This window comes from Terrapene carolina, unplaced genomic scaffold, assembly GCF_002925995.2.
Source record: "Terrapene carolina triunguis isolate 2854851 unplaced genomic scaffold, T_m_triunguis-2.0 Scaffold16, whole genome shotgun sequence".
Classification (NCBI taxonomy): Eukaryota; Metazoa; Chordata; order Testudines; family Emydidae; genus Terrapene; species Terrapene triunguis.
This window is the reverse complement of record NW_020664367.1, coordinates 1282785-1303945: the sequence shown is the minus strand read 5'-3', so window position 1 is coordinate 1303945 and position 21161 is coordinate 1282785. Positions and strand designations below refer to the sequence as shown.

The window sequence follows — 21161 nt, the reverse complement described above, 5'->3', positions numbered from 1 at the left end:
AGCTGTACCAGGGGAAAGAATTGTGCCCAGGCCTGGAAGGTGTCCAGTCTGAGAAAAACTTACTGAAGCATCTCTGAGGGTGAGATTATCTGTATTTGGTTTGATTAGGCATAGATTTGCGCATTTTATTTTATTTTGCTTGTGACTTACTTTGTTCTGTCTGTTACTACTTTGAACCACTTAAATCCTACTGTCTGTATTTAATAAAATCACTTTTTATTTAGTAATTTACTCAGAGTATGTATTAATACCTGGGGGAGCAAACAACTGTGCATATCTCTCTATCTGTGTTATAGAGGGCGAACAATTTATGAGTTTGCCCTGCATAAGCTTTATGCAGGGTAAAACGGATTTATTTGGGTTTAGACCCCATTGGGAGTTGGGCATCTGATTGCTAAAGACAAGCACACTCCTGTGAGCTGTTTTGGGGTAAACTTGCAGTTTTGGGACAAGTGATTCAGACCCTTGGTCTGTGTTGGAGTCAGACAGGAGTGTCTCGCTCAGCAAGACAGGGCGCTGGAGTCCTGAGCTGGCAGGGAAAACAGAAGCAGGGGTAGTCTTGGCACATCGGGTGGCAGCTCCCAAGGGGGTTTCTGTGATCCAACCCGTCACACTACAGTTTTACTGCAAGTACTGATTTTATGAGATACATAGTATATTGCTAGCAAGTCTGAGGCAAGACACAGATTTTAGTAAGTAATATTGTTGATATTCATTTAAAAAAACAACAAAAAAACATGCTCTCCCCTCCACCTCCAAAAAAGATTGGATACAAACTGCAGACCAGCATATTAGGGGAAGTGCCTTGTGTGACAAACTAAGCTAATCACATGCATTACTACTAAAGCAAAACCAGCACAAAATTTATACTACGGGGAAATGTATTTGGAGCTATACCTTAAAACTATGATATAATGTTTCCACAACACACACACACACACACACACACACACACACACCCCTTCCAAAATAAAACCCCACACAACTCCAGCCTTTCAAAGTCCTTTATAAGATTTAGAGGTTCCAGATTGAATGGACAACTCTTACACTCATGCAACATTTTACACAGATTTTAAGTCTTAAACAATTATGTGATACAATTAAAAGAAATCAACCTACATGCTTACATAGAACTCTAGATAAATTATTTAAAGCTATATAGTTTTCAAAGCCTCAGAATATTGTAATAAACTATTGATACTCACCCTTTCTTGCTTTTTCTATTGATTTTAGTTTTTCCTTTGCTTGATAAACAGCTGTTGCCTAGTTATTAAAGAAAAAATGCTTCATTAATTTGTAACCTTAGGCTCAAAGAGGCCCTGTGAATTTGTCCACTTATCCTATTAAAAACCACCTCTAAAATAAAGATCAGATCAACATCTTATTATACAGTGAATATTTTCAAAATATACCAGTGTTTTAAATAAAGTTCTTCTTACTATGCGAGCACATAGCATAGTAATGCCTCTAGAATGTCAGATAAATTAAATAGCTACCATCCTCTACCAGTTGTGATGCCCACAGATATCCAGGAAGGGCTCCTATTGCTTTCACTAGTCCAAGTTGCTCAAAGGGTTGCCTATTTTCTCAAGGGATTAGGCCAAAATGTGAAGTCCAAAATTCATCTGCTCCTTCTATTCTTTCCTCATTTAACCAGCACCCGTCTTCAGTGGTTTGATTTTCCACACTTCACCTATTATTTACAATAGCTGTTATTTTCACTACCAATCTTTCAAATAGTGAAAACAGACTAGGTGGGGTGTAAAATTATTATGAAGGAAGAGTAATATAGGTTGAATGAAAATTACCATTACAGCCTTTCCAAAAAGCAAGTAACTTTAATTAACTCTGGCTACTGAAAGCATAATTTCCAAGCTTTCAAGAAGAATTCATGTATTTAATCTTAAACTAAAAATTTTGTTTTTTCCAGAACTGCATGTTATGCACAACCACTCCCAACCAGCAACTCTCAAAAGCAAACACTTCACCTATAGACTTACCAGTATATGCTCTGCTTCTTTCAGTTGTTTTTGTAGCTGCTGAATATCACTGTCCCTCTTTTCGACTACTTTTTCTAATAGCTGCATTTCATGATGAATTTTCCCCTGATCAAGTGCCAGTTTCATTAATTCCTGAAACTCTCCATCTCTCTGAATCAGCAACTCCAGGATCTGTCAAATAAAGTATTTATGTAACTTATTTAGCTTGATTAATTACAAAATCCACAACTGCACTATGAAGAGGAATCCAATAGTAGGAGGGACAGCAGAAGTCGGTTTTGGGGTATTCACACTGATTTTGTAGTATTCTCCAAAACAAAACATATTTAAAATAAAATGAAGTTTCCAACTCTTCTACTTAGGAAGATAACCTACAATTCAGATAGCCCAAATTGCAACTTGAGGGTAGGTCAAGTATGACATGTGCTAACAAGTACCTAATAAGGTATTTATTTGTACCAAAGCTGGTATGCTGGAGGATTTTATTGAGAATGCAAACAAGAACTTTCCATTCATCTATCAAGGAAGATACAAGTTTCAATATTAAATATGAACATGCAGATCTGAAAAGTATGTGTGTTTCTTGGATTCCAGAGAAGCTACCAATTTGGCTCTCAGTTTAGCAAAATTAGGGCACCCCAACCCATGCAACTGATGGACTTATCTTGTTGGGACTGCTGCCAAACACATGGAAACAAGAATACTAAGAAAGATGCCAATTTTCCTCATTCATCTAATAAATCATTAATTCTTAATACAAGTTATGAACAGTTCAGCCCCAGCACTGTTAATTATGCCACTGCTGAATATATGAAACACAGCCCTGGCCATACTAGCCCATCACCCCTGAGTATTAACTAGAACATCCTCAATGTATTACATTCCTTAGAAAAAATATTTTACCTCTAGCAAACTGACATAACAGGTACACTCCAGTCACAGTGAAACTGACAATTCTAGACATTTAGATTTTAAAAGGTGTATTAAGTAGAAGTGCAGTCTGAAACAGTTTGTGCCAAGCGAATCACTTTTAAAAGTGGAGGAAACTGTGTTTTATGCAGTAAAATCTCTGCAGATCTGGAATGTGCTCATTTCATCACTACTAGCACAACTCTTAGTAGGTTTCACACATATGTAGATTAGTGATTCCTAAACCAAAGCTAGCAAATTTAATACATTTAGTTTTGGCCAAAACCATAAGGTTTATTGTAGAAGTACAAGGAAGTGCCAGATGAAAATAATGGTTCTTTTGGGTGGACTAGGGGAGTCCTTGACTTATGCTATATCAAGCCCACATTTCTTCCAGAGCTTATCAACAGTGTTCCTTCAGTTAGCATGAGTACTGTGCCTATTCCCAAGAAGAGCTTCCTGTGCTACCTCTGTGGCACTCCAAATTCTGCTGATTCAGAAGCTGAGATTTAGACCTCTGATTCCTTGTGCCACTCTAGACTGACTAAGTACTTCTGTTGCCAACAAAGAAAGTAGGAAGTTTCTGGTGAACAGTAAGAATGACCCACTGTGTTGTGTGATTATGAGAGGGAACCAAGCTCCCTTATACTATGGGCACTGACTGTCCAAAGTAGGACATTAAATGCCCACTAGTAGGCTGTTTTAACATAAGCAGCCCAAGCTTGCACCAAGTCCAGCAGTGCACAACCATCAACTCATTACTAAAAAAGGTTTACAACCAAACTAGAAGTTACTATGCCCTCAAATGTAATATGATATGACTAGCCCTCTCACTAAGTATGCTGGAACTCAGAGCCATCTTCCTCTGTTTTCAGAAGGGTTACTTTGCAAGACATAGTAGTGAGGGCAGTTCACAGCGGGGCCATTGGTCTTATCTAAAGCATAGCTGTAATCCACAAACTACACAGAAGTATCCCCTTAGTCAAGGTATGTTCTTTGTGAATCCTCTAGCTGTATCGGTTTACTCTTTTGATAAAGTCTTTACTTCTGTTCAGCACCACAGAGCCAATGCAATGGAGTCTATTCTGCTTCATGCATCTACACAATTTTCAGTTAAACTCTGCTTACAAAATCTTTATTACAAGCAAGGATGTACAATCCTTAGAGAACACAGCTTGATTTTTCAGAGCACAAATTGGATTAATAGCATCTCCCATTACAAATTCATCTTTGGATTTGTAAGAGTAAAAGTTTGATGTGGAGGCTATTGCGAGAGAATACGTTACAGCAGATAATAAGGGAAAGATTAACTGTATGTAAATTACTGAAACTAGTACTACATGTATTCACATATTTAATCTTTGCTGTTTTCAATCTCGATGCCCCCTTGGAGAAAAATCTTCTGATACTGTCAGCTACCTTAGGTGGCCTGTTTTAAGTGGCCAGGAAAGGAAAGGTATAATTAAGTCTCCTTCCTCTATGTACCAGGGGTTTATCTCCATAAAGATATCAAATAATTGGACAGTCCATCACACGCAAAAATCCACCCTCAAACCGCAGAGGGAGAGAACTGGCTGAGATTTTGACGAAGTGCCAGACCAAGAGTGAATGAAGATCATCAGCACTAAGGATCACAAAAGGAAATAGTCTAGCTACAATTTTCTTCAGAACTCTACAGACCAGCACTTGACAAACCATCTAATAAGGTCCTTATCCAGAATATTTATGCTGCTTGCCACCAGTGCTCAAGGCACATGCAGGGTTTAAGGAGTGCACATGGACTGGGACAGGGGTTAGCTCTTCAGCCCTTCAAGTACTTACAAGCACAGCAGGAGACTGAATCAAGCCCTGGAAAAGCAAAATACTGAAGAGTCTGTTAAACCACTGCTCTCACATTTCATAGGATTTCAGTCCTATTGAACACAACTAGCTTTTACAAACTCAGGGCAAAGTCCTTGGCTCACTGGGTGGGGGAGCGAAGGGGCACTGTCACTGACTTCCCTGGAAGCAGGATTGGGCCCTCACCACTAAACTTTTCAAATATTAGTGTTGCTAAAAATTTCATACCACACAGTTAGCCTGAATGCTAGGCCTCGTAGAGAGAAAAAGGCTGAATATGTAGGTTAACTACCTAGACAAATATTTAAGAAAATTTGTTTACCTGGCTCTCCTCTCCTGGTTGTGGGAGTTTCTGGTTTCTTGAAATTGCCAAAATTTCAATCAGTTCCCTGAAATGAAATGTGCATTGTAAACAATATTCTAAATTACTGTTTAGAAATTAGGTGAGATTGTCCTCAGTGAATTTCAAAAGTATACTAGTGACATCGTATTTTTATTAGGGCTGCCGATTAATCGCAGTTAACTCAGGTGATTAACTAAAAAAAAATAATCGTGATTAAAAAAATTAATCACGATTAATTGCACTGTTAACAATAGAATATCAATTGTAATTTACTAAATATTTGTGGATGTTTTTCTACATTTTCATATATATTGATTTGAATTACAACAAGGAATACAAAGTGTACAGTGCTCACTTTATATTATTTTTAATACAAATATTTGCACTGTAAAAATGATAAACAGTATTTTTCAATTCATCTCATACAAGTACTGTAGTGCAATCTCTTTATCGTGAAAGTGCAACTTACAAATGTAGATTTTTTTTGTTACACAACTGCACTCAAAAAAACAAAACAATGAAAAATGTTAGAGCCTACAAGTCCACTCAGTCCTACTTCTTGTTCAGCCAATCGCTCAGACAAAGAAGTTTGTTTACATTTACAGGACATAATGCTGCTCGCTTCTTCACACAATCATAGAAGATTAGGGTTGGAAGAGACCTCAGGAGGTCATCTAGTCCAACCACCTGCTCACAGCAGGACCAACCCCAATTAAATCATCCCCAGCCAGGGATTTGTCAAGCCGGGACTTAAAATCTCTAAGGATGGAGATTTTACCACCTCCCTAGGTAACCCATTCCAGTGCTTCACCACCCTCCTAGTGAAATAGTTTTTCCTAATATCCAACCTAGACCTCCCCACTGCAACTTGAGACCATTGCTCCTTGTTCTGTCATCTGCCAATACTGAGAACAGCCGAGCTCCATCCTCTTTGGATCCCCCCTTAAGGTAGTTGAAGGCTGCTATCAAATCCCCCCCCACTCTTCTTTTCTGAAGACTAAATAAGCCTAGTTCCCTCAGCCTCTCCTCATAAGTCATGTGCTCCAGCCCCCTAATCATTTTCATTGCCCTCCACTGGACTCGCTCCAATTTGTCCACATCCTTTCTGTAGCGGGGGGCCCAAAACTGGATCCAATACTCCAGATGTGGCCTCACCAGCGCCAAATAGAGGGAAATAATCACTTCCCTCGATCTGCTGGCAATGCTCACTAATGCAGCCCAATATGCCGTTAGCCTTCCTGGCAACAAGGGCACACTGTTGACTCATAGCCAGCTTCTCGTCCACTGTAATCCCAGGTCCTTTTCTGTAGAACTGCCGCTTAGCCAGTCGGTCCCAACCTGTAGCAGTGCATGGGATTCTTCCATCCTAAGTGCAGGACTCTGCACTTGTCCTTGTTGAACCTCATCAGATTTCTTTTGGCACAATCCTCTAATTTGTCTAGATCCCTCTGTATCCTATCCCTACCCTCCAGCGTATCTACCACTCCTCCCAGCTTAGTGTCATCTGCAAATTTGCTGAGGTTGCAATCCATTCCATCATCCAGATCATTAATGAAATTATTTACAATGTCACCTGAAAGCGAGAACAGGCATTCACATGGCACTTTTAAAGCTGGCATTGCAAGGTATTTATGTAGCAGATATGCTAAACATTCGTATGCCCCTTCATGCTTTGGCCACCATTCCAGAGAACATGCTTCCATGCTGATGATGCTTGTTAAAAAAAATGTGTTAATTAAATTTGTGACTGAACTCCTTGGGGGAGAATTGTATGCCTCCTTCTCTGTTTTACCTGCATTCTGCCATATATTTCATGGTATAGCAGTCTCAGATGATGACCCAGTACAAGTTGTTTATTTTAAGAACACTTTCACTGCAGATTTGACAAAACGCAAAGGAGATACCAATGTGAGATTTCCAAACATAGCAACAGCACTCGACCCAAGGTCTAAGAATCTGAAGTGCCTTCCAAAGTCTGAGAGGGTCAAGGTGTGGAGCATGCTTTCAGAAGTCTTAAAAGAGCAACACTTCAATGCGGAAACTACAGAACCCGAACCACCAAAAAAGGAACTCAATCTTCTGCTGGTGGCATCTGACTCAGATGATTACAATGAACATGCGTCGGTCCACACTGCTTTGGATAGTTATCAGCATGGACGCATGTCCTCTGGAAGGGTGGTTGAAGCATGAAGGGACGTATGAATCTTTAGCACATCTGACACGTAAATATCTTGCAACATGGGCTACAACAGTGACATGCAAACACCTATTCTCACTTTCAGGTGACATTGTAAACAAGATGCGGCAGCATTATCTCCTGCAAATGTAAACAAACTTGTTTGTCTGAGCGATTGGCTAAACAAGAAGTAGGAGTGAGTGGACTTCAGTTTTACAGTGTTTTATTTTTGAGTGCAGTTATTATTTTGTACATAATTCTACATTTGTAAGTTCAACTTTCATGATAAAGAGATTGCACTACAGTACTTGTATTAGGTGAATTGAAATATACTATTTATTTTGTTTTTTACTGTGCAAATATTTGTAATCAAAAATAATAATATAAAGTGAGCACTGTATACTTTGTATTCTGTGTGGTAATTGAAATCAATATATTTGAAAATGTAGGAAACATCCAAAAATATTTAAATAAATGGATTCCATTATTCTTTAACAGTGTGATTAATCACACGATTAATTTTTTTAATCGCTTGACAGCCTTAATTTTTATCTTAAATATTTCAGTATTTAAGACAACCCCTTGAAAAACCTAAAAGTATCAAAATCTTTATTTTTGATAAAAAAACTAATTAGATTTTACAAACATATGAGGAAAGATCGATGTAAATTTGGACTTAAAAATTTTGGCACAGGGCTTTCAATTTAAGAACGTGAATAAGACTATTTCAAAAGTACTTGCTGTTATTTTAAGTGACATTTGTGTTTATGAAAGGTGCCAGGCTGACATCCTCTCAGCATAAGTATGACACTAGCAGAAAGAGTTCCAAGGGACATCAACAACCTTAAAAGTCATAAATTGTAACACAGGTAAAGAAATGTGTTTACAAACACCACGTCAAATCCAAAGCCCAATTAAATCAATAGAAGACTTTCCATTGATTTCCATGGACTCTCGATAAGATTCTCAGTTCTTAGCATCTCCAAGTCTGCCAAGCCACATGCCAATTGTTATGGTGGTTTACAAGACATGGGTATGAATTCAATAAGAATTGACCTGCCATCAATTCATTTCTCAGATCACTAAATAGCCAAAATGGCAGTTAATTTCAGTCTACCATCATGGGCTCAATTTGAGCCGGAGGCTATTTATGAGTAATGGAGTCTCAACTCTAAGGGTATGTCTACACTGGCAGAGTTACATCGCCACTCAGAGAGTGCTGAAGGGAAACTGCTGTTGTGTGTTCACACTGTCAGCTGCCTGCGAAACAGCAAGTTCACACTTGCGTCACTTGCATCGGTATTGGGAGCGGTGCACTCTGGGCAGCTATCCCACAGAGCACCTCTTCCTCTTCTGCCACTAAGAGTTGTGGGAAGGCGGAGGGGGTCATGGGGCATCCTGGTTCCTGTCCCAATGCCCCATGATTCATTGCTTCGCATCCCAGCAATCCCTGTGCTTCTGTCTGCATTTGGCGCCATCTTTCAATGGTTTGTGTACTGCGCACTCTGCCTCTTCGGTCTGCAGGAATGGATCCCACATTGTTGACCAATATGCTGCTCGCTCTTACTAGTACGTCACAAGTGGCAGTGGAGTTGTTCCTTAAACTACAAAGGCAAGAGGAGTGTGACACTGATCTCGCCACGCATAGTAGCTATGACAAGAGATTGCTTGTGGCATTCACAGACATGCTGACCACCGTGGAACGCTGCTTTTGGGCTTGGGTAACAAGCACTGACTGGTGGGATCACATTGTCATGCACACTTGGGATGACTAGCAGTGGCTGCAGAACTTTCGGATGAGGAAAGCCACGTTCATGGAACTGTGTGATGAGTTTGCCCCAGCCCTGTGGCGCAAGAACACGAGAATGAGAGTTGCTCTGTCGTTTGAGAAGTGCGTGGCGATTGCACTGTGGAAGCTGGCTACTCCAGACTGCTACCAAACAGTCGCTAACCAGTTCAGAGTGGGGAAGTCGACCATTGGACTCGTGTTGACAGAAGTGTGCAGGGCCATTAATCACATTCTGCTCCGAAAGACCGTGACTCTGGGCAACATGCGTGACATTGTGGATGGCTGTGCACAAATGGGCTTCCTTAACTGCGGGCAGCCGGGGGCGGAGGGGGGGCGAGATAGATGGCACACATATTCCAACTCTGGCATCAGACCACCTAGCCACCGAGTACATTAATTGGAAAGGGTATTTCACTATGGTTCTCCAGGTGCTTGTGGATCACCGCGGACATTTCACGGACATTAATGGAGGCTGGTCCGGAAAGATGCATGACACATGCATCTTTCAGAACACTGGCCTGTTCAAGAAGCTGCAAGCAGGGACTTTCTTCCCGGACCAGAAGATCACCGTAGGGGAAGTCAAAATGCCCATTGTGATCCTGGGAGTCCCCGCCTACCTTTAATGCCGTAGCTTATGAAGCCATACACGCGGAACCTTGACAGCATCAAGGAGTGGTTCAACAACAGGCTGAGCAAGTGCAGAATGACTGTTGAGTGTGCTTTTGGCCATTTAAAGGCCCGCTGGTGCTGCCTATCTGGGAGGTTGGACCTGGCCAATGAAAATATTCCTATGCTTATAGCCGCATGCTGTATGCGCCATAATATTTGTGAAGGAAAGGGTGAAAGCTTCACTCAGGGCTGGACCACTGAGGGTCAGCGCCTGGAGGCTGAATTTGAACAGCCAGAGACCAGGGCTATTAGAGGAGCGCAGCACGGGACCATAAGGATCAGGGATGCCTTCAGGCAGCAATTTGAAGCGGAAAGCCACTAATATTTGTTGCTATGCTCGGGAGTGCAGTGCTTGTAATGCTAGGAGGTGATTGTGATTGCACAGTGAAGGTTTAAGAAAATTGCCTGTTGCTTTGCAGGGCTCTGTTTGCTTTCAGTTAATGGAATAAACATTGCTTTCAAACCAAAGCAATTCTTTTATTAAAAAACAACAACTGGAGGAGAGAGACAAACAAAAAAAACACATCAGCACAGGGCGGGGTGTCCCCAGGAGGAGGTTGGATCCCAGGACAGTTAAAGATTTGTGTATGTCCAAGTATCATATGCAACCTTGTCCTTTGGAGTACAGTGCAGCAAGTACTGTACTTCAGCAGGGCTAAACTGCAGAAGGTTGGGTGTTGAGTGCAGTGGGTACTGGGAGTCCACAGGGCAGGAGTGGAATGCAGCGCTTACAGACTGGAGCCAGGAGATTGATAAGAGTGTGTTGGCCGTGTCTGGGGGGGCGCATGGGAGAATTTTGCAACAGCAGCTGCAGGGGAGAGGGGCGTGGAGCTGCTCAGTTTGAAGAGCTAGTATCGCCTGGAGCGTGTCTGCTTGGCGCTCCATAACCTTTAAGAGCCGCTCCATGGCTTCATTCTGGCGTGCCGCATTCTCCTTTCAGTCCCTCTTCTCGCTGTCCCGCCGTTCCTTCAATTCTTGTTTTTCGGCCGCAGAGTGCATCATGATATCACACAGAAAGTCCTCTTTAGTTCTTCGTGGCCGCTTTCTAATTCTGCGCAACTGTTCAGCCGGCGATAACAAAGAGGGAGGCTGGGCTACCAAGGTCATAGCTGTGAAGCCAAAATGCAACATTTTACAGAAGCAGTACTGTCTGCAACACACAGACCACTGATTCAGTGATTTAAAACACAGCCACTATTCACATACATGTCACTAACTGGCTGACCCCAGGCAAGCACACATGAGCCACAAGATCCTCAAAATGGTGAGTAACCGCAGGGGCAGGGGAAATCAGTGTTCCAGGACCATACTGTACACTGGGCAAGTGGCTCTTGGGGAGAGCCAGCACTGTATTGGAGGCGGGGGGGCTTATAATCATTATTGTTCCCACATTTTCCACAGGCTTTGTTCATTATGGAAGATATCTCACTGCTGAGGGTGAGCAGGGAATCAAGGGAGAGTCTTCTCCAAGACTATGGCTTCTGCCCTGGGCCTTATGCGGCTTGCCTGTGTGTAGCAATGTCCCCCCCCTTCTCCCCAATGATGGCACAGTGGAGTGGGAAAGTTATCCTTAACGGGGCAAGAAACAAAGCAGCTCTGCCAAAGAACTTGCGGCAGCGGATTGCCCAGTATCTCCATGAGAGTGTCGTGGAAATTTCTGAGGCAGATTCCCGTGAAGCGAAGGAGTCAATCAACACCCTGTTCTGCCACTCAGACTAGGCATGTGGTGGTATGTGCATGATACAGACACAAGCCTGCTTTCTGCAACCCTCCTGTCCCCAACAACTCGCTTCAGCAATTCCCAAAATCAAAGCCATTTATCAGGGGTCTCCTCTCCTGTGCGCTTCGCCAAGCTCCGACTGCTGAGACTGGCTAGCCTCCTCCGAGATAGAGAAGAGCTCCTGGCTGTATGTATCTCTGACCTCCAAGTCGTCCTCTGCCTCTGGATCCCCCTCTCCCTCCACATCCTCATCCAAGATTTCCTCCTCCTGGCTCCGTCCACTCTTGACTAGCACGCGAGCCACCGAAGTCTCCACAGTGGCCTTTGCAGTGGAGGTATGGTCGCCACTGAGTATCGTGTCCAGCTCTTTGTAGAACCGGCAGCTCGTGGGCACAGCCCCGGAGCAGCGGTTTGCCTTCCACGCCTTGCGGTAGGCGTTCCGCAGCTCCTTCACTTTGACCCTGCATTGCAGTGTGTCCCGATCATGGCCCCTTTCTGTCATGCATCGTGAAATCTGTCCGTAGGTATCATAATTCCTACAGCTGGAGCGCAGCTGGGACTGGACAGCCTCCTCTCCACAAATGCTGATGAGGTCCAGCAGCTTGGCATTGCTCCAAGCGAGGGATCACCTGGTGCATGGAGCAGGAATGGTCACCTGGAAAGATGCGCTAAGACCACTGCACACATCACTGAGCAAACAGGAAGGAGACTTTCAAAATTCCCAAGGCATTTAAGGGGTGGGGCACACAGTTGGTCACCTGAGGGCAGGGCAGATGAGTTCAAACCGATGACCAGAGAGGCGAGAACAGGCATTGTGGGACACCTCCCAGAGGCCAATTGCAGCACTGTAATCGACCAGGGTGTCTACACTGGCACTGCGGCGCTGTAGCCCCAGCACAGAAAGCTGTACGCCTCTCATCGGGGTGGGTTTTTTACAGCGCTGCAACTGCACAGTTTATGTGCAGTATGTGGCTTGGCAGTGTGCACACCTTGGGGGTTACAGCGCAGAAAGCTGCTTTACTGCGCAGAAACTTGCCAGTGTAGACAAGGCCTAAGTCTCCCAATCCAGACAGACCCCCTTTCCAACCAAATCAGCTCTTCCATTACTGATCTGTGGTGCTTTCACATGGAGGGATTTTTTGTTTTGTTTTCGGTTCATTTTGGCTCTCATCTAATATTTCAATACCAGACTTCACTGCAAGACAAAAATGACCATTTAACTTCTCTCTTCCTTCACTGCTGCTGTTCCAAGTTTCATAGAAACCCAACACAAATCGTGCAAGTCATAGGAGTTCAGCCCTTTTAACCAGGCAGCCACATGAACAATTTTACCTTGATTTTTTTTTATAAAGAATAGCAGTGTGTGTGTGTATCTATATCTATCTATAGGTCTGTGTGACTACCGGCAATAAAGCGCTGTCTATACAGGCGCTTTTCAGTGCTAAAACTTTCGTCACTCGGGGGTGTTTTTTCACACCCCTGAACAACTAAAGTATTAGCGCTGAAAGTAGCAACGTAGACACAGCCTAAGTCAGTTCTTCAGCAGATCACTGAGAAGTGGGGCTGCAGCTCAATTCAGATGAAAATAACTTCCAAACAGTTAATGTTAGCAGTGAACTAAGTGACCCCTCAATTAGATTATAGTATGTTTTGTACAATGCATGGCTTTGTGAGGTATCATTTAAAAAGTCTTGATCTACTGAGGGCTCTGGGATGGAGCCAGAAATGAGGACTTCAGGGTGTGGGAGGGGGCTCCAGACTGGGGCAGGGGGTTGGGGGGACAAAGGGGGGACTCCGGCTGGGGGTGCAGGCTCTGGGGTGGGGCTGAGGATGAGGTGTTTGGGGTGTAGGAGGGTGCTCCAGACTGGACTGAGGGGTTTGGAGGGGGGATCAGGGCTGGGGCAGGGGCAGGGGGGGGTTGAGGGCTCTGGCTGGCGGTGCGGGCTCTGGGGTGGGGCTGGGGATGAGGGGTTTTGGGTGCAGGAGGGTGCTCTGGGCTGAGACCAAGGGGTTCGGAGGGCAGGAGGGGGATCAGGGCTGGGGCAGAGGGTTGGGGTGCGGGGGGGGGGAGAGCTCAGGCTGGGAGTGTGGGCTCGATGGGACTGAGGGGCTTGGGGTGCAGGAGGGTGCTCCGGGCTGAGACCGAGGGGTTCGGAGGGTGGGATATACAAATTTTGACTGGAAATGTAATGTTGCCAGTTCTCCATCTTGCATGTTTCTTTATGTTAAGTGAAAGTGACAACATTCATTCAAAGAGTTTAACCACAGAACTGACAGTCTTTCTATATGGATCTATGGGAAAACAAAGGTCAAGAAGGCAGTAATGTGTAGTATTTGCATCAATGCATATGAACCAGAGATCAGACTAAAGCAGTTACCTTGCACATGAGCATTTCACATTTATTGTTTCAATCACTGGGTGATTTAAAACTCCACTTTGCCTATTTGTCATCAACCTGAATTTGAATTTCCACACAGTTCCCAACAGATAAATATTAGCTCTATTCAGATTCTGTCTTTGTATTGTTTTCAAGAACCATTTTGCCCTAGTGATAAACAAACAGATGAATCATAATTTGGATAGTATTTTTTTAAAAAGCAACTTAAATTTGGTTTACATTTTTAAAAGAGTGTGAATAATTACTCTGTAATTACATCTTTACAGAACCTAATCATTATCTGATCTTGGTAGGAACAATTTTTAAATGTTTAGTGTAACTTTTTCATAAAGGGAATGAGGCAATAGTTAAAGTTAAGCAGACTGGCAATTTCTGTATAATAGTTTCATGTAGACTCTGATCCTTCAATCTGATCCATGTTGGCAGACCCTTATTCCCATAAAGTGTGCAGCTGACAGCATGGGTTTCACATGGCTGCTAGGATGTGCCCAGACAGATCACAGATTGCAGCACGGGGGCCTTGTTACTTCAAATAAATTTATGCAGGAAGTGAACAAGTTCAGAATGGTTTGTCTTGATTTAAAAAAAAAAAAAAAAGTATCTTCCGCTTGAGATGTTTGTTTCAGAATAATTTAGTAATTATCTCAGGTCAAATTTTGCCCAAATTTTAGGTTTGTAAAAGCAAGCATTTATAGAACCTGAGGCCAAAATAAATGATTAAATACAAAATGGGAAGCATAGTTTTATACAAGGACATTCCCTGTAACACTTGCAACCTAGATATTGTGACAGAACATTATAATCTGAAAAAGAAACTGACTAAAAACAAAAGTGAAACTGACCCATGTATTTTTCATAGCCCTAGCAACAGAGAAAAATACAAAGATTAAACCATCCACATAAATAGGAAAATACATTAGGTTACCAACTTGCTTTGAGGAGGCAATTTATAGAAAGCCCCTGCTTCTCTGGAAGGAAAGAGACTAAATCAAAGGACACTACTTGCAAACTTTTGGCATCAGCAAACTTTCAATTAATAATTAATGTCTCAAGAAGTGGGAAAAATTTCTGTGGCACAGAAGAGAGATGTGGATAGAAGAAAAATAAAGACCACCAAAAGTATATGGGTGAGTTAATGGAGGAAAGAGTTGCTGAGGGTTAGTTTCAAATTGTATTTTATTAAGTACACTAGGGAAACTTTAGTGCACACCCCAGCAGGGTCTACACAGACCAATTAATGTGCACACTACCCCAACGAATAGACAAGCCACGGAAAGGCAATACAAAAAAATAAGGCACAGTTGTATTGTGAACACTAAAACAAAAAGGCTTTGGACAAGGATCAATAAAATAGACAAGATTTAAAAAAAAAAAACGTTTGTTCTCCCTTCCTCTCAGTCCTTAGTCTACATGTTGTCTATATATTGTAAGCGCTACAAATCAAAGAAATGTCTTAGATGTCTGTAAAGTGTCTAACATACTTTGGGGTATTATATGCGCAACACACGTTTAAACTTTTCATTTTTAACTATCTAATTACTAGTAATTCGGGTAATAACACGTCTTTATTACAATTCCCCCCCCCCCACCCGAGTCACGCTTTAACGCTTGTTTTCATACAGACGCTCATGTGACACTGACCGGAGTCTATGTAGACCTGACAGAGGATTCTGCACGTTAGTTTTACACACAGGAAGGAGATAAAGAAACAACATTTCAAGACGATGCCCGGGGAAAGGGATTTCAGTTACCCCCACCCTTTCTCTGGCTAATCTAGTTGGATTGCGGGCTCTGTGGGGCAGGGCCCCCCGTCCTCGGGACAGAGCCCCCATGCCTGGGGCACGTGCGGCCCGGCGGACAGGGACTCCCCCCATCCCCGGGGCACCCCCCACCTCCATCTGCACAGGGGCCTCTCGGCGCTACCCCGCCATACAGGAACCACCGGCCCCTCCACGCGGCGGCGGCGGCGCGAGTCAGGCCGTAACGAGTCCGGCCGGCCCGGGGCTGGCGGGGGCGCGCGGATACCTGGCCAGCAGCTCCAGATCCTCCAGCGCCGCCAGCAGCCTGTCCCGCGTGCTGCTCCGCTCCCCGCCCGCCGCCATCGCCGCGCCCGAGCAGCCACCCGCCCCGGCCCGCAGCAGCGAGACGGCAGCGGGCCCCGCACCGAACGGCAGAGGCCGGCGACAGCGCCATCTGGCGGCGGAGGTCTGAACCGCAGCGCCTGCCCTGGAGCTTCCGCGCCTCCGGCGGTGCCCCCGCTATCCGGGCCACTCGCTCCCCTCCCGGCTCCCAGCCTTGGGGCGGGGGCGCTGGGTCCGTCTGACAGGAGCGGGAGACAACGGGGATGGGGGCAGGAGACAGCAGAGCAGGCGCGAAGAAGCCCTGAGCGGTTCAGTGTGAGGTGAGGTGGCGGCCCCCCCAGAATTGCATGCAGCTCGGCGTAGAAGCGGCATGTCTGCGGCTCTGACCCGGAGCAACCGTTTACCTCCTTTGTTTTCTGATAGGTTTGTCTGAGCTCCTTAACTTTCACGCGGAGCTGCTCTGAGTCCCTATTGTGGCCTCTCTCCATCATGCCCTTGGAGATTTTTTCGAAAGTTTTGGCATTTCGTCTTTTCGAACGAAGTTCTGCTAGCACTGAATCCTCTCCCCATATAGCGATCAGATCCAGTACCTCCCGTACGGTCCATGCTGGTGCTCTTTTTCGATTATCGGCCTGCATGGTTACCTGTGCTGATGAGCTGAGCTCTCTGTGGTCACTTGTGCTCTCCTGTGCTGGGCAAACAGGAAATAAAATTCAAATGTTCGCGGGGCTTTTCCTGTCTACCTGGCTAGTGCACCCGAGTTCAGATTGCTGTCCAGAGCGGTCACAATGGTGCACTGTGGGATAGCTCCCGGAGGTCAATACCATCGAATTGCGGCCACACTAACCCTAATTCGAAATGACAATATCGATTTTGGCGCTACTCCGCTCGTCAGTAGCTGCGGCAGCGCTTTAACGTGGCTGTGTAGTCACGGCACCACTTCCAAAAGGGGAATAGCTACCAGCGCTGGGAGCCCGGCTACCAGCGCTGGTGCACGGTCTACACTGAAACTTGCAGCGCTCAGGGGGGTGTTTTTTCACACCCCTGAGCAAGAAAGTTGCAGCACTGTAAAGTGCCAGTGTAGACAAGCCCTGAATGACTTATCAAAGTGTGAGGGGCTGAGTACATTGTGGATACCTAAAGAAATTAGGGCTTGATCTTTCAAACTGCTGAGTACTCTGGGCCCCAGTCCAACACCACAATCAATCATGTGGTTATTTTAAGCATGTGAGTAGTTGTGGAAAGTGAAGTACCTGCTGAAGTTTTGATGAATTAGAGTCAGAGTGTTCAGCAACATGCAGGATCAAGTCCTCCTAGGTAGAGGTCATAGAAATGCCTAGTGCTAAGGCTGCACAAGTGTTTTCACTATGCATCCGAAGAAGTGGGTTGTAGCCCACGAAAGCTTATGCTCTAATAAATTTGTTAGTCTCTAAGGTGCCACAAGTACTCCTGTTCTTTTTGCGGATACAGACTAACACGGCTGCTACTCTGAAACCTGTCACTCTAAAGAGTCGCTTTCAGATGCTCATTGCTCCATCAGATGATTTACTGTAATCTGGCCCCAGAGCTGTGAAATTATTTTTGTAAAATGAGACATCTTTAATTTTTTTCAAAGCATTTTAACCAGCTGGCTTGCAATGTGCACTAATACTGACTAATTAGCTGGGTTGCCTATGACAATCACGTTGACACATATTAGCGATTCATACCTCACTTGAAATCAAAGTGAGGCCTAGACTATACTTAAAATTTAGATTGACGGAGTGTGACATTCTCCAGGGTCTAACCTGAACTACTGAACAGTGGTGCCCCCTTAATTCTCTAGCCTGGGATGCCTCTTATGTTGCTGTGCTGGTGAACTCCCACCTCTCCAGGTTCTGCCCATACACAGCCTCCAGCATGTAACTTGCTCCCAGCTACACAGTATTGAGTGCTACTAGCTAGCCACTCTTAAATTCCTGACAGGCGACACCTGCATATCCCTGGTCCCAACCTTGTTCCCCAGAAATGTGTGTCTTGCACTGCTCAGTGTTCTCCTGGACAGTTAAAGCTCCCAGTAAGTCTCATTCCAACACTGGGTAATGATTCTGCACCAGCCTTGTATTCTCGAGTAGAGGTTCCCCACACACTTCAATCCAGACACAGACTGATTAAGATAAAACAATAAGATAAGTTTATTAACTACAGAAAAATAGATTTTAAGTGATTACAACTATAGATGCATGTAAGTCAGGATTGGTTACAAAAGAAATGAAAAGATAAAAACATAAGCTAATACCTAAATGAACGCAAAAGCAAAATGTCTTCCTCATCATAAACTGCAGCAGTCGCAGGCTGGATTTCTTTTTCAGCCAGGTACTCCTTCCCCAATTCAGTGTTTGAGATGGGAGGAGGAGAGAGGGGTGATGTGGAGGTCACTGTCTCTTAGGCTGTAGTGTAGACATAGCCTATGTCGTGTATTCCACCCCCCAGGAATGGCATAAGTTTCACCGACATAAGCGCTCGTGTGCACAGCGCTATGTTTGCGAGAGAGTTTCTCCCACTGACAGAGCTTATGCCACTCGCGGAGGTGGTTTTTTTAAAGAGCTCTCTCCCATTGGCATACAGCGTCTTCACCACAGGTGCTACAGTGGCACAGTTGTATTGGTACAGCTGCCCTGCTGCAGCACTGTACATATAGACATACCCTTATTTTTATATCCTCCTCCTCCTCTCTTTGAGAATTACCCTCCACCATGGTGTAGATAAACAGTCCCCTGTGTATGTGAGGTTCCAACAGGATCTGGGATGCAGGGCCATCCTTAGGCATACACGGCTGTGTAGGGTACCTGAAAATTTGGGGCACCCCTGGGTCTTAGTGTCCCCCCTCCCACCTCTTCCTATCCATGTTCTGACCCTTCCTGCAGGCTCCCATCACAGCTGGCTGCTGCAGCCTGGTGAGTCTTCCTCCGGAGGGGATCTAGTACTTAAAAGTGAAAAAGCCTCCAGCCTGCCAGACCTATTAGCACAACATTGAAACGGTTAAAGAGCCATTCAAGAGGTAATGAAGCCATGTAACAGGCATTTGCCAACTCCCAGGTATATACTGTCAGTTTCTGAATTTACTGACACAAACAGTTGTGCATTACTGTAATATTTACTCAGAATATGTTAGTCTACAGGAGACCTTAGTTTAAAATTTGCTTTAAAAATATTTCATTAGTGTGTTGCTGAAGATTATAAAATCACATCTCTAAAAAATCCTCGCATAGATTTTTAGATGCACAATCTCAGTATTCATCTTTAGCTTTAAATGCTTGGATCTTCAGATATATAGTTTTTTAAATAAATCTTTCAAAAGACCATCCTTATCTAAAATACATATGAGAGCCCTGTCTGCCGTTGGGCATAGGGGCACCAGTTTAATAATACTGCATAGGGCCCCATAAATCCTAAAACTGGCCCTCCTGGGATGAAATGTAAATTTCTTGTTTACATCTTCCCATTGCTGAAGAATGGCTGCTTAAGTAAGTGGCCACTTGACTTTGTTGATACTTGTCTGGGGTTGCCAGTGTGTCTTTGTCTCAAAAACTGGTGTGTGGGCTTTACCCAGACTTACAAAATATTTCAGTAACAGTTATATAGAAGAATCTCATAACTTCACATATAATGTTGATACACCCATTTCAACAGGATAATATTCAGCAGATTATGAGTTTTGCAAATGATACCTCACAAGGCATACTTTGTACAAAATATATCAAAATCATATAAAAGTGGTGAACAGGGTGTCGCAGACAGCTACATTGATCAGGGATGTGAAAAATTCATACTCCTGAGTGCCGTAGCAACATAACCCCCAGGGTAGATGCAGCTAAGGTCAATGGAAGAATGCTTCCATCAAACTAGCTACCACTTCTCAGGGAGGGGGATTACATACAGTGATGAAAAAATCATTCAGTACCATAGCTGTAGCATCCATAGTGCAGATATGGCCTGAGTTTAAAACCTAAAAGTAACTTATTTATTCAGGGTTCCAAACAAAAGTATCTTTCAGGGTTTATTACAGAAGGAAACTAAAACAGGCACTGCAAAGTTGTTTATAGATAGGGTTACCATATTTCAAGTTCCCAAATAGTAGGGTTACCATATTTAAAAAATAAAAAAGGAGGACACTCCACGGGGCCCTGGCCCCGCCCCTTTCCCACCCCTGCCCCCACCCCAACTCCGCCCTTCCCACCCCAACTCCTCCCATTCCCCGCCCATTCCCCAAAGTCCCCGCCCTAACTCCGCCCCCTCCCCTGAACGCCCCGCATTCCCCCTCCTCCCTCCCAGCCACGCGAAAAGGGCTGCCCGAGCGCTATCGGCTTCACGGTTTGCCGGGCAGCCTCCAGACCCTGCGCCCCCGGCCGGCGCTTCCCCAGCGCAGCTGGAGCCCGGGAGGGGAAGCGCCCCGCCGGCCGCCCAGGGTCTGGAGGCTGCCCGGCAAACCGTGAAGCCGGTAGCTCGGGCTTCGGGCAGCCCCCATGCCTCCAGACCCTGGGCCCCCGGCCGAGCACTCGGGTTCCGGCTGCTGTGCTCCTCCCCTGACTCTTCGGCTCTGTTTAAGAGCCAAGCTGCCCGAGCGCTACGGGCTTCGGGCAGCCCCCATGCCTCTGGACCCTGCGCCCCGGAGCCCGGGAGGGGAAGTGCCCGGCCGGCGGTATTTTTCCCGGACATGTTCGGCTTTTTGGCAGTTCCCCCCGGATGGGGGTTTGATTACCAAAAAGCCGGACATGTCCGGGAAAAAACGGACGTATGGTAACCCTACCAAATAGAGGACACTGCCGGGGGGAGGGGAAGCAGGAGAGGGAGATAAAGTGGGAGGGCTGCTGGAGGGGGTATTTGGGGAGTGTTAGAGGGATGTGTGTGTACTGGGAAGGAATATTTGGTAGGGGTGCTGGTGGCGTGTGTGTGTGTGTGTGTATACGTACAGGGAGGGTTATTTGGGGAGGTGCTGAAGAGGGTATTTGCAGGGTGATGGAGGGGGACCTGCAGGGCCGACTTTAGGCCGATTCAGCCGAATTGGGCCCCGCGCTAAGAGGGCCTCGCGCTGCAGCTCTCCACCCCGCCCTCAGCTCACTTCCCCCTCCTCCCCTCCCCTGAACGCTCCGCCCCCTCCCCTGCTTCCCGCGAATCAGAGATTCGCGGGAAGTCTGAAAAGAAGCAGGGGCGGGCAGGCAGCACCAGGTAAGCTGGGGTGGTGGGGGGCGCGAGA

At 45.1% G+C, this 21161-nt stretch overlaps 1 protein-coding gene across 1 annotated transcript; it reads right to left on the bottom strand.

Moving 5' to 3' along the window:
• Nucleotides 1-1145: 1145 nt before the first annotated feature.
• On the bottom strand, nucleotides 1146-15963 carry LOC112119980 (mediator of RNA polymerase II transcription subunit 4). The gene is made up of 4 exons (XM_026653630.2): nucleotides 15870-15963; nucleotides 5071-5137; nucleotides 2001-2171; nucleotides 1146-1263 (listed from the first exon to the last, which is right to left on the bottom strand). Exons 1-4 carry the CDS (start codon nucleotides 15944-15946, stop codon nucleotides 1192-1194), a joined length of 387 nt encoding a protein of 128 aa, XP_026509415.1. The 5' UTR covers nucleotides 15947-15963; the 3' UTR covers nucleotides 1146-1191.
• Nucleotides 15964-21161: the final 5198 nt, after the last annotated feature.